The sequence below is a fragment of the Strigops habroptila genome, chromosome 5 (assembly GCF_004027225.2).
Source record: "Strigops habroptila isolate Jane chromosome 5, bStrHab1.2.pri, whole genome shotgun sequence".
NCBI classification, from domain to species: Eukaryota; Metazoa; Chordata; class Aves; order Psittaciformes; family Psittacidae; genus Strigops; species Strigops habroptila.
This window is the reverse complement of record NC_044281.2, coordinates 79054047-79068053: the sequence shown is the minus strand read 5'-3', so window position 1 is coordinate 79068053 and position 14007 is coordinate 79054047. Positions and strand designations below refer to the sequence as shown.

The following is a 14007-nucleotide window of genomic DNA, read 5'->3' as shown; positions in this document are numbered from 1 at the left end:
ACCATTTCCCATCTGAAAGAGCAGAGCATTTTGATCCTGGAGCCTGCTTGGAGCAGCAGAGGGATGCAGGAGCTGTCCCTCCTCTCTCTGTCTCTTTGAGACACGAGGCTGAGGACCACTGCTGAGCCGGGGGCTGCACAGGGGTCAGTGGGGGGGTGGAGAAGGACCCCAGGGGACAGCAGCTCCAGGCACAGTGACACCCTTCAGCCAGGGCTCCCGTCTGCCCCCAGTGCATCCCTCCACCCAGCCTGGGGCAGGGAATGGGAAAGCCTGGCTGCAGGGAGGCTGGGAAGGAGGAATGGAGGGACAGAGGGACAGACGGATGGAGGGATGAGGGAAGAACGGATGGAAGGATGAAGGGTCAGAGGGATGGGAGGAGGAAGGGATAAGGGACAGAGGGATGGAGTAATGGAAGGACGGAGGGATGAGAGGATGGAGGGATGGGGGACGGAGGGATAAACGACAGAGGGATAAAGGACGGAGGGATGTAGGGACGGAAGGACGGAGGGATGGAGGGACAGAGGGATGGGGCGGACAGGGGGATGAAGTGATGGAGGGATGGGAGGACGGAGGGACAGAGGGATAAGGGGACAGCCGGATGGGAGGACGGAGAGATGAGGGACAGAGGGATGGGGGACAGAGGGATGGAGTAACCAACGGATGGAGGGAGGAGGGATGAAGGGACGGAAGGATGGAGTAACGGAGGGATGGAGAGATGGGAGGATGGAGGGATGGAAGGGTTGAGGGACGGAAGAACGGAGCCGGCGGGGAGGGGGCTCGGGGGCGGCGTGCCAATGGCTGCGCTGCCCCCTCCTCTGCCCCCCCCGCCGCCGCCCTCCCCTCCCCTCCCGACCCTCCTCCCCGGCGCTCACTCCGCGCCCAGCGCCCCGCCGTGCGGCTCGGGAGGCGGCCCGGCCCCGCGCAGCCTCCGCCGGCTCCGCGCTGGGAGCCAGCAGGTCTCCGGGAAGCGCGGAGGGTGGGGGGGAATGCCGGAATGCCCGGACCGCGGGGGCAAGGCGGCCCCCATCCATCATAAAATCTCCTTCTCCATCTTAGACATCCTGGATCCTCAGAAATTCAGCAGGAGAAGCGAACCGGCCGCGGGGAGCTGGGGCAGCGCCCCCCGCTCGGGCGAGCGGGAGAAAAGTTTGGGAAGAGTTGAAGTAGGAAAAGACGCTGCTGCTCCCGGCAGCGAGAGGAATAAACTAGAGGCACATGGTAGGAACGCGCTCGAGTTTCTCCGGCCGGCGCTGGCGGGGCGAGCAGGTGGAGGCGCCGGCGGACGGGACCCCCATTCCCGGTCCCTCGGGGTGCGCTCCCGGTGCGGGATCCCAGTGCGGGGCTCCCGCACGAGGATGGAATGGGCAGCGCGGGGGAAGGGGAGGGCTGGAGCTGGATTTGAAGCCTGGATGGTGCGAAGGGAAAAGTTTTCGGTGTGTGTCCGTCCACCCCGGCTCCTGAGGCATCCTCATGTCCGCCCCATCCCGGCGCCGGCTCTTGCCCCCGGCGGCGGCGGCCCCGTTGCCCGGCGCTGGGGTACGGAGGGGCTGCCCTGGCAGGCCGGCTGGGTAATTGCTCAGCCCGTCCCCACCGGAGGATGCCTGAGCTCCCGTTGATCGATATCCTATTACCGACTCCCGCCTATCTCCTGCCCGCAGCTTGCAGGTGCCCACTTCAAACCTCCTTCCCCCGGCCTGATCCTAATATTGTTCGATTAAAACTTACCTTTAATAGATGACATCTATCGATCCGGCCCTCGCAAATCTGAAACTCCATTAGCGCGGGGATGGGGAGGAGTGGGAGGGAGGAGGGGATTTATTTCGCTTCACAAGGGGGACTTTAATAACTTCTTTTTTAATTGGGAAGAAATCCATACCGCCGCTTCCCCCCTCCCTACCGCGGGTGCGGTGGCACAGCGGGGAGCGCGGGGGGGTTCTCCTCACCTTTATCTTGTTTTAACGATTTCCCTTATTTTATGGCTCTGGGGGGTGCCGGAGGAGCAGACCCGGGTCCCGAGGGGTGTCTGCGGGGCGGTGCGGGAGGAGGGTGCGCGGCCCCCCCTGACCAGCGCCGCCATCTCGCCTAGATGCGCACCCCGCGGTGGAGAGCGGCACCGAGCGCGACGAGGAGGGTCCGGCCGGGGACGGCAGCGGGTCCGGGTGCGGAGCCCGCCCGGGCGCGGCGGAGGAGCCGGGCTCGCCGCGGGGCGGCAGGCGGCGGCGGGCCGAGCCGGGGTGCGGTAAGCCGCGGCGGGCGCGGACGGCCTTCACCTACGAGCAGCTTGTGGCCCTGGAGAACAAGTTCCGTGCGACGCGGTACCTGTCGGTGTGCGAGCGCCTCAGCCTGGCGCTGTCCCTCAGCCTCACCGAGACGCAGGTGAAGATCTGGTTCCAGAACCGACGCACCAAGTGGAAGAAGCAGCACCCGGGCGCCGATGGGGCGGCCCCATCCTCATCCCCGACGGCGGCGGTGACGGGCGGCGGCAGCCCCAGCCCGCCGGGTCCCGGCGCTTTGCCCTTCCAGACTTTCCCTTCCTACGCCGCTGCCAACGTCCTGGTGCCGCCGGCAGCCCCCTTCGCGCTGGGCGCCGGCACCTTCACGCCCTTCCTCGGCCCCGCGTTCCTCGGCCCCTTCTACGCCCCGCACCTCTGAGGCGGCGGCGGGACCGCCTGGGGCCGGGTGCGGGTCTCAGCGCCCTCCCTGCTGGTGGTTGCATGGCGATTTCAAGTGTAAGAAAGTTCATTTCTTTTCTAAGCGTCGCAGCAGCATGTTTAAGGCACATTGAGAAAGAGAAAAAGCCCCGCTGTAACCGCTGGATTTTATTAGCACGCTCGAGATGTAATTATAGGTATTGGAGATGGGAACTGTGACTCTCTTTACACATGCCCGGTGCTAATTCCCTGCAGATTCTTCTCTGAGTTGGTTTTTAAAGCACTCCTCGCTGACGTTTGGCTTCTCGGCACACGTCTCAATCCCCAAGGGCTTGGGAGCACTCCTTACCACTGCTGTTATCCTGCTGATGAGGTGATGGTGGACATGGACAATTCAAATCCCACGGATGCTTGCCAGTGAAGATGTCCCCTAGCTGTGAATTTGCTCTGAATTCACTCCTTCGACTCAGTTGTGCCCTGTTTGACCCATGTTTTATTCTCCTACCTGACTTGTGACCTGCAAACTGCACACCGTGCACTTGGTCTCCTACCTGGAGGAGAGTTTTCCTTCCTGTCTGAGAAGGCAGGGAACTGCAGCTCCATGTCATTGGGCAACGAGCAGGGAATCTGCCCATGGGTCTGTGGGACCTCTTCCTTTCAGGTCATTCCCAGTGACTTGAAAGGTGTCGGATGAGATGTCTGAAGATCGTTCTTTTTGCAGAGAACAGTTGTTCTTGTACTAACACAGCATTAGTGTCAAATGAGGCGGGAAAGAAACCATAACTCAGAGAACACGACTGCATTATTCATTCCTTTAAAAATAGGGCATTTGCGGTAGAAAATAAGTGAAACACAGAGGTTCCAGCATGCCGAGACCTATTTTCCATAACAGAGAAACACAGGCTTTTTCTTCTTTTGCTGTTTGGAGTGGTTGTTAGAAGGGAAAATCACATTTCATCTTCATCGTTCCAAGCACCGGGATGAAAAGGAATTCTAGCTGGGGGTTATCTGTCCCTGAGTGGATGGGGAGTAATTGGCTTAAAAAAGTCTGTCTCATGCAGTTCTCCACATTATTGCAACATGCTGTTCAAGACTGTGTCCTCTCGCTCTGTTGCGATGCTTTAAAGTACACATTGGCTCTCCAACCAAAAAACCTGAGTTCATAAATCCTATCTGGCTCTTGTGTCTGTCTAAATAAAAAGGGTTTTTAAATTATTCCATGTTGAATTGGTTTTAATTGTACCGGGATGAAGTGGTGTTTGCTTCGTGGGCTGCTGGGTGCGGATACTGACAGTGCCCTGTGTCCATGAATGCAGGTGGCACCTCACCCCCTCTGGGCTGGCTGTTAGGGGGGCTTCATGGGACACCCCTCTCTTCCCAAAATCGTCTTCCTGACTTCCAGCTTTGCCGGGAGCAGGGGTGTGGAACCCACAAGGCCAGTCCTGGGGAACCGGAATGGCCTGCAGTGGGCTTTCCATGCCGCAGGGGAGGTATCAGTTTCTTCTCCACTGTTTGCCTAGCTATGAACAAAACATGAGTCTCCTCAGGTCATGGATTTGGAAGTCGTAACTACTGTATGAATGTATTTACTTGCAGGTTAATTACAGTAACTTTTTAACTGTAATTTGGGTTAAGTTAGAGTTATAAAAGGTGGAGTCATTACAACCACTCTGTACCGCTGGAGCTGCTGTTGAACCAGCAGTCCTGGTGTCTGCACCATTGGGGTGCAATGCTGCCAACAACCTGCTGTCCCTTGCTGGCTGCCTGTACCCATAGAATCACAGAATCCCAGCCTGGTCTGGGTTGGAAGGGATCTTAAAGCTCATCCAGCTCCAACCCCCTGCCAGCAGCAGGGACACCTTCCACTAGAGCAGGTTGCTCCAAGCCCCTGTGTCCAACCTGGCCTTGAACACTGCCAGGGATGGGGCAGCCACAGCTCCTCTGGGCACCCTGTGCCAGCGCCTCAGCACCCTCGCAGGGAAGAGCTTCTGCCTAATGTGTAATCTCTGGTGGAAAAAAACAGACTTGTGCCAGGTCATTTGTCATATGACAGGACAAGGGGAATGGCTTTCAACTGACAGAGGGTAGACTTAGATTAGATATTAGGAACTTCTTCACCGTGAGGCTGTAGTTTTGCTGTTCATAAACCTCTCAAGGCCCTCTGGCTCACCAGCAATTTTGCCTTTGGCCCAACTCCATCCGCTTTATAGGAAATTGGAATACTTGATTCCCAGGCAGGCAATGCCTTTTTCGCCATCACTCCGTCAGGTCACTTCTACAGCCCAGCTTCACAAAGATGTTGTAGGGTTCATTCCAGAGAAGGTACCAGTCACGGTTCCCACTTTGCACGACTCACACCTCTGCACAGTGTCGGAAGGGTGCTGCATAGCGCTGATCCCAGGCCACCACAGCTTTTCTGGCTAAGTGCTTCCAAGTCCTCCTGCTTTGCGGCACTCAGGTGAGTGAGCTTTTGAGCTTTTAATTGGGGATGTGCTGAGTGGCCACTTACTACAGCAGCAATTCAAAGCAGCCCTGGAAACAGCAATTGCTGTTAAACACCACACTGTCCAGATTATGCTATTTGCATTGGTAACACTTTTGGGAAAGCCCCCCTGAGTATCAATTATCTCTAACCATTCTGAGCACAGATTTGTGTAATATTTTCAGGCATAGACAAAAATTGATTTTCCTTACAGCTGAACAGAGATGTGAGAGGGAATCACAAGTAAGTTCCATGTATAAAAAGCAACCAAAATGCATCTATATTAAAAGAGTTTTTGAATTCAAAGAGAATTGCTCCAGAGGGAACAGGAAAGTTGTTGCCTCCCTCATTGCACTGTATAGTCCATAATAAGTGTCTGCAGTGAGCAGGCACCAACTGCTGGGTTTCAGACTGCCCAAACCACTGGTAACCTTTGAGTAAAGCTTTACTTAGACCCTTTCATTTCTACTCCAGAACATAACTTAGCAGCTGGGGCACTGGGTCTGAAATCTCACCTCCAGCAATGGCATATACTTGGGGCATCAGAGGACAGCAAGAAGCATGTGCTGTGCTTCAGCTGCAGGAAGGGAAAGCTCTTGGCTCACGATGTTCATCTCTGCACAAAAACCTTCTTCTTTCATACCTTTTCTCTACACAGGCAACATTAATGGTCTGAGGACCACAAAAGCACTGGGGAAATGAACTTCATTTCTGTTGATGAAAGAAGTGCATCACACCATGACATCACATCTAACAGTGTCAGAAACCTCAATTTAACCAGACTTTCAGATCTGTAGTTGAGAAAAAAACCCCAAACAATTCATACAGTTGAGTTTGCAAATCTGAAGAATAGACTGAACAATTAAATACACTGAGGAATGACAGATAAAATATATATAAGCATTTCTCATGAAGAAAACCAGCATGATTTGTTGTGTAATACGTAACTGGAGAATTAAACTAAAGTCTGTTTCTTTCCTAGCAATCCCTCTCTTATTCTCTCTTACTATCTCTCTCTCATCATTATTATTTGCTAAAACATCTGTAATAAGCCATGTGCTACCTACACACAGGTTCCTGAGCTGAGGATAGAATCCACCTGTGTATTTCTCCTCACTGAGATCGAGTAGGACCATGTAGAGAGAGCCTGGGAAGACTCAAGACAAGGAGCAAGCAGAAAGTGACCTCAGAGGCCTTCTGCTGCTGTTCCTCTGGGAGAACAGTTCCTTTCGAAGAGACATGACCACTGATTTGTGTTGTTACTGTGGAACATGCAAGTCTCACCTCCTGATGGCAGCACAGGTTGTATTTATGTTCAGAGGTGCATAGGGATGTCTTCTGGCAAATGTCCTTTTGGCCATCCTCACCCACAAACACGCTCCTGTGCTGTGTGGAATGGCTGACGTGCAGGAGATGTGAACATGGAGGTTTGCTGTGGCTGTTCTCTCTATCACCTGCCTCACGGGCTCCAGGTAGCTCTCTCTGGACTAAAGGAGCTCCTTGCTCTTACTACAGAAGGTGTTGACTAGGAAGATCTGCCATAGGGAACGTGGCAAACATTTCAAACTCAGTTACTGTGGGCTGGATTCCAGCCAGCAGTTTCTCTGTAGGATAGGCACAAAGCAGGTTGAGGCCCCTTTAGACACGTTGCTATCTAATCCTTCCTCATTTTCTGTGACACATATCACAACAGGTACGTGCAAACCTGGTCGTGGTATGCTCAGGCCAGCAGTTAGGCCCTTTGTTTTGTTCACCTCATTTCATAAACACCATCTCTTTAGCAATCTGCCACTTGTATACCACGTTCAGAGCAGCGATGAAAGTCAAGGTACACATGTGTTCATCACAGGCCTCACAAAATACAACAGCTGATCTATTAAATGCCTCATCAGCCCACTAAGTGGTCAGGTGACTCAGGAATGATGGAATTGGTCCCATCCACCAGTTCAGAATGAGATCAAAGTCTGATCTCCAGCAGCTTTACAGCTCACAGGCAGACCAGACGTCTAGCAAAATATTTGGTGGGTGAGATCCTCCTGAGGAAAAATTGATAGTGGGGTTCTTGCATCACTAGACCTGACCGCATTTATTTGTTTTCCAGTATGACTCCAGGACCAGCTGAAGTCACCTTGAAAAGCACTTTCTTGACATGGGAAACTCATGCTCTGGGTCCTGTTGCTGGCAGTGTGCTCAGTAAAAGTTTCTGGGAAGATAATGATGTGTTCAGCTACTTTACAAGCTGCATGTTACAGGTTTGCTTTACCCTCTCTGTTGGCACCTCTCCTGTTTTATTCACAGGAGCTGTTTTGTGGTTGCTGTGATTCATGTAGCCTCTAGCAACACTGCCTTTGCTTCACAAAGTATTAAACTCAATTTCTCTTCGATTTTCCCCTTCAAACACTGAAGAGCTCCTAAACGAGCTTCTTTCTCAAGCTGATCACCTCATTTTCTACATTCTGTGTAATGCCATGTGAAAAATGTAATTAACAATGGGGCTGAGGCACATTGCAACACTGCAGAGGGATGTCACAAGTATCCCAGATTCATGCTTTTCCACTGAGCAGCCTCTGACATACTGAAAATAATTACAGATACCAGATCTGTGTACAAGATATAAATCAGTACAAATAGAAGATGTTACTCCTTCCTACACATACTGATTTGGTACAGTAGCTTTGATCATGGAAGTTCATCTACTGTTATTTTCTAAAGAAAGAAGTCTTAAAGGTCAGACTGGACACAGGGGCTTGGAGCAACCTGCTCTAGTGGAAGGTGTCCCTGCCCATGGCAGGGGGTTGGAACTGGATGAGCTTTAAGGTCCCTTCAACCCAAACCAGTCTGGAATTCTAGGATTCTATGATATTCCAACCCAAATCATTTCAAGATTCTACAATCCTAGATTAAACACTCATTTATCTTTTTAAAAGGAGAATATAGAGAGATCCATAGACATTGCAAAATGGGAACCTTAAAAGATATCAGGTTTTGTATCTGTAGATCTTTAAGAACCTGATGTGATGAATTAGAGTCAGGTGAGTTGCACCTTGTCCTCTCAGGTTAGGTCAGTCCTATGATGATGTCCCAACACTCAATACCTGTGCTGACACCTCTTGTTTAGTGTTTGTTGGTGGCCATTAGCCTGATAGCTTTTCTTATCGTTCAGTCCCTCCCACTGAATCACACTGGAAGTCCCAGGTATTGCTGAATCCAAGAAATGCTGCACTTCACTGGAACTGCCTCAGAAGAGCATTTGTTTGGAGAAATAGTCAATGAGCCCCAGAGAGCAAAGAGTGGATTAAATGCTTTACTAGTTTGTGTGTCCCTTCGAAGGAACACCATATGATAGTTTAAGAGCAGGTCATTTCTGTCAAGGTCTTTCTGCTTTCTGAAGGTCTTACTTCCTTTTGGCATATGCTTTCCATACTTCTGGTACCTCAAGCTATGTCATTTCTGACAACAATTATTATCTTGGGTGACATAGATCTAGGTCTAGGTGAGGTGTCCCTGCCCATGGGAGGGAGTTGGAACTGGATGATCTTAAGGTCCTTTCCAACCCCAACCATTCTGTGATTCTATGAAAGAAATTATTTTAAAACAATGGACTTCAAAGTCTTTTGTCCTAAACATGTATCAAGAAAGCCTGTTGTTTCCTGAACTATCTGCTATTCTACAAAATCTAAGGCTCATTTAAAGTCCTGAATGGCGAAGTTCAGGAACTTGCCACATGTCATCCTGAGGGAATGACAGGAGGCAGATGATGCAATAGGTCCCCTTGCTAATCTTTTACTGCAATGACACCAAGTTAAAGTCTGACTTGGCCGAGGCATTATGTAAGTTCTTCAGGTTGAGACTCCAGCAGCCCTGAGCACACGAGTGCTCTGCACTTAGCAAGATCAGCAATCTCTGCTGCAGCAACGTCAAACACTTGAACTGCAGGACATGGTGGGGATGTGCCCTGGTACAATCCTGAGAAGAGTTTCCCAGCTCCTGAGATAAAGTACATCCAGATGTTCAGTGCTCAATCCTGACATTAACCAAATTGACAAGGTATTTATTCTTATTACACAGTTGGATGTATTTATGTTCATTTTTTCTGTGCTCTCATCACAATTATAGCTGCCATCTGGGTCAGGTTCTGAAAGTCCGGAGGTAAAGTTGTTGTCTTTTCCAGAAATCACTGTCCTGACAAAATCCAAGAATGAAGAATGGAGGTCAGGAAGCAGAAGGTCTTGCAGGATCCAAATCAAACTACATTTGTACAAGGAAAAGCAAGCTCACGTATGAGACATTTGAAAGCCTGAAATTCAAACTGACTTAACCTCACTCAGGTTTTCTTTGGTTTTTACCTTACCATTTCTGATTTCTATGCTAGAAAATGCCATTTATTGTCCTGGGGATTCTCAGGCTCCTGCCCACTTTCTGCTCTCATGGATCTCACACTTGGATCATGCTGCTGCAGGAACTGCAGGCACATACTGTCAGAGGTGCATGTCACAACTATAGAAAAACCTAACACTCATCACTAGTGAGCTGGAGATACGCAGCTCTTTTAACCTGGCTTGGTACAGCTGATAGTTGTTTTTCCCAAACTCTCTCAACTGTGTGTTTTCTTGGTAGTGTAATGCCCATAGAATGTGCTGCTCTCCAGAGATGTATATATAAAGGCTTTCATTCCATTAGCTACAAGGGCAAGAAATAGAAGAGCCTATAATTTACCTTTCAATCTAGGTTTTTCATACAAATAAAATGTCTCATCTCATCTGTGAAGGCTCTGGACATAAGCTGCAACCGAAAATAACCCAATCTAAGTTCAAAACTGGAAACAATGCCTAACTGAAGACAATAACTTAAACTGTTTTGATTCTTTAATTCAGTTATCCACGCTGTCATCTAACGAACAGAGTCTTGTTGAAATCTCTGTAAAATAAGCCAACACACAAATCGGGGAGGATAAGTATTAACTATAGCTCAACGTTTCCATTGCCATAGGAATATCAGCTCTAAGGGTTGTTGTGGTGCTTTAAGCTGGGTTAACTTGCCTCTATCCAATGGAACAGCGTGATTTTGAGGGGGTTGTGCTAAGCTTTGCCAAACTATCTTTAAAGATATGAGCTGAAAAAGAAATCTCTAACTGAATGTGAGAGGCAGATGTGCTTTGCACACATTACAATTTGCTCCTGTGTTCTGACACACCGTGCTTTAAAATATTCTGGCTGTGCTGCAGGGAAGACTCAAGTTTCTTCTCCCGCAAGAAATGTCTTAATGTAGAATTCTGCTGTCAGCAAATAACCCGAATAATGCAAACATGGGCCATGGAAAGCATTTTTCTATATAAGGCACTATTGAAAATGTGCATCAACTTCATAGAGTCATAGAATCCCAGACTGGTTTGTGTTGGAAGGGACCTTAAAGCTCATCCAGTTCCAACCCCCTGCCACGGGCAGGGACACCTTCTACTAGAGCAGGTTGCTCCAAGTCCCTGTGTCCAACCTGGCCTTGAACACTGCCAGGGATGGGGCAGCCACAGCTTCTCTGGGCACCCTGTGCCAGCGCCTCAGCACCCTCACAGGGAAGAGCTTCTGCCTAAGAGCTCATCTCAATCTCCCCTCTGGCAGGTTAAAGCCATTCCCCTTGTCCTGTCCCTACAGGCCCTCGTCCGAAGCCCCACTCCAGGCTTCCTGTAGCCCCTTTAGGCACTGGAGCTGCTCTGAGGTCTCCCCTTCAGGAGCCTTTTCTTCTCCAGGCTGAACAAGCCCAATTCTCAACTCTCACTGACGAAGATGAAAGATTGAAGTGTACAAGTAGAAATTTCTTGAAATCACCCACCCATCCACTGGTATCTGATCACCTTCATCTTCCCCTGAGATCTTTTCCAGACACACGTTGTCAAATAGGAGACATCTCCCACAGAAAAGTATTACCCCTGTGTAGGTTTGGTATTACGGGGCAATACGCTAACCACCAGGTTTGCCTTAAAATCTGCCTTTGGCTCAGAGAGTGGCAGCACAGTTTCAGCAAGAGGAGAAAGGGTGAAGACTACCCTTGTGGCTTTCCCAGAGGTGGGAACAGGGGTGGGTCTGTCTTGCTGCCAGCACCATAGACGTGCATTGGTTTTAGCTAATCATGAACTTGCACCTTGAGCCTCAGGACTTGGATGAACTCCATATCCAACCTGCTGACTGGTGTAGGCCTTGCTTTGAGGTAAGGAACTCCTCCTCTGAGCTGAGTAAGAAACCACTGTGCCATTGAAGAATTGAACACCAGTGCCATGTGCCTGAACATCAGCTGCTGAGGCACTTTGGACACTCACTGCAGCAGAGCTAAGAGAGTGTTAAACTCACTGTGTTAGTGCCTTCAGTGGCTCCCCTGAGCAGAATGTTAATCCCTGGCACTCTCTGAGCTTGTGCAGCCAAACCAACTCAGGAGGCCCAGGCTGTAATTCCCTTGTATTGTCCCTACCTCCAAATAACCACAGTAACTGGGATGGATTCCTCAGTCTCCCCTCCCCCCTAATTCCTGACGACTTCAATGAGCACCTCTGCCAGAGACAGAGCTGCAGAGTTACTCCTAACAACTGGCATGACTTAACTTGTTCCTTCTTATAACTTTATGGTTTACTTATATGTCAAATTGTATTTTCTGGATAAGCAAAATGACTTTAATAACCCTCTTTCCTCAAGTAGGTCAAGATTTTCTTCTTTTCTGCAGGGCAAATTCCTGTAAAATGTGAACTTTCATGTCTTCTGTTTATCATAGCTTGGTTACAGCCATGTGGAGTCTTTTAGGTATCTACAGGTAACTAATCAGTACCCATTGAACTGCTGCTTTCATTTTTGAAGATACAGGAAAGAGTACGTGTAGCTGGGAGCAGCTGCTTCAGGATCTACAGTAATAGCTGCCACTGTGCACAATGTGAACAGCTTAAAATCCCAACTTGATAGCATTTAAAGAAGAACAGTGGATATTTCTTGTGTCTTGATAAGTGCCCCCCCAAAAAAGGGAGGAAAGAAAATGAGCCACAACAGGACTACACTGATCCTATATAAAACTTACCCATCTCTGTGGCCTCCTCTGAACTCGCTCCAACAGCTCCATGTCCCTCTTGTGCTGTTGCTCCAGAGCTGGATGAAGGACTCCAGGAGAGTGCTTAAAATTAAAACAATAAACACATTTTCAGCCTTAAAATTTTAGGCATTCCACCAAAAAAAAAAAATCATAAAGATAATAATAGATAATAACTGCTTCTGGACTTAAAAACTTGGCACAGTACAACCATGTATTCATTCAATAATGACTGTGAAATGTGTTTTGCAATTTAGCACCCAAGGCACAACCTTTTGAATGCTTTATGCATTCGGCTTTGGCAGCAGATGTAGAGCACTCTATCTAGTTTATATCTAGTGAGAGATATAACTACATTAGCAAATTGAGCCTAAGTGTATGTGTATTTACAAAGAGCACAGCATCATCTGTTCTGCTCCCAACCCTTGCTGCATCAAGCTGACTGCACGCTGGGAATGTTTTCTCTGAGGGCATTGCTCTTCAAACTCATGAGCAATGCTGCTCCCTGACATCCGAGGTTTGGGCAATTTGGTTAGAAGAGACAAGAAGATTCAGGAGTATTTTCAGTTGTAGGGTTGCAGGGAAGACATGCAAATGGCACATCAACCTTGGAGAGCGTGTTTTCTTTGCGGAGAAAATAAACTGTTATCCAACAGTGATAAACTTGTCAGGATAATTGAAGAACAAAAAGCAAGAAGCAGCTGGAAGTTATCACTGTAAGACTGATGGATTTTGGGGTCCCCCCAGTGAGGTCTGTAATATAAAAAGTGAAATATTCTCAGTGTGTTTCTTTTGGATTACAATCAGTAGGTATTTATCAAACACATCTCACAGCTCCTTGCAAACACCCAGATTTTCTGGGTGTTACAAAATGCTCTCCAAGTGTAATATAGCCTGGGGAAAGGTCAGGGTTGTGCTGGCTAGTTACAGCCTGCCCCTGCTCACCTGCTGCCTCCCTAATGAAAGCTCTAAGCTGGCCTCTCCTCTAATGGACCTCACTGCCTACATGCTGCCATCCCTCCAAAGGCAGCAGGGTGTGAAGGCTGGGGCTCCATCAGTGCCACAGCACCAGCAGGGACCAGCAGCCTGCTCCTGGCATGGTACCATGCTGAGGAACTGCAGAGGAAGTTGGTGCAATCTACACGTGGGCAGAGAACAGTTGGCACAGGAGCTCTGTGAGGAAATCATTAGTAAAGCTTAGTGACTCCCTATTATTTTAAGTTATTTGTAAGCCACAAGTGTAAGAAAATCAGGGAAAAGCTCAAATGCAGCTTTGGTGAAAATTTATCTCATAAAATACCTCATATTTATCAGAGGGGAGCTATGACCAGGTTGACATGGTCTAGCGTGAGGTGTCCCTGCCCATGGCAGAGGGTTGAAACTGGATGAGCTTTAAGATCCCTTCCAACCCAAACCATTCCATGATCCTATGCCCTGCAGACGGTGCTGCCCATGCAGGGAGCCCCCAGGACAACGAGCAGCATCCAGCTCACACAGTCATCCCACACACTTCCCATTTCCAGGAATGTTTTCCCTCTCAGGTTTTTATTCCCGTGCTCACCCCTTCCTACAGCAGCTTCCCAGACGGGAGCAAGCGCGGCCAAGGGCCGACTGGCACAACGGAGGAGCCGACTGTGAGGTGAAACCGGGCCGGAGGGCGCTCTGTTCGCCCCACATTGCCAGGGAGGGGGTTCTGTGGGTGCAACCATCGCCCCGAAGCCGCCGTTAGAGCCGAGCGGAGCCCGAGGCCCCGGCCCGAGGGAAGGGCTGAGGCGGCGGCTCTGAGGGAAGGCGGCCAACGGCCAAGTGGGC

The 14007-nt window shown here is 49.6% G+C and overlaps 1 protein-coding gene and 1 long non-coding RNA gene across 2 annotated transcripts; one reads left to right on the top strand and one right to left on the bottom strand.

The window, feature by feature from the left end:
- Nucleotides 1-794: 794 nt before the first annotated feature.
- On the top strand, nucleotides 795-4347 carry NKX1-2 (NK1 homeobox 2). The gene is made up of 2 exons (XM_030488114.1): nucleotides 795-1218; nucleotides 2087-4347. Exons 1-2 carry the CDS (start codon nucleotides 795-797, stop codon nucleotides 2650-2652), a joined length of 990 nt encoding a protein of 329 aa, XP_030343974.1. The 3' UTR covers nucleotides 2653-4347.
- A 4674-nt stretch (nucleotides 4348-9021) lies between these two features.
- Nucleotides 9022-13983, bottom strand: LOC115607911. The gene is made up of 3 exons (XR_003991389.1): nucleotides 13757-13983; nucleotides 12187-12279; nucleotides 9022-9315 (listed from the first exon to the last, which is right to left on the bottom strand). It is a non-coding gene; the product is annotated as an uncharacterized LOC115607911 (long non-coding RNA).
- Between the last annotated feature and the right edge of the window lie 24 nt (nucleotides 13984-14007).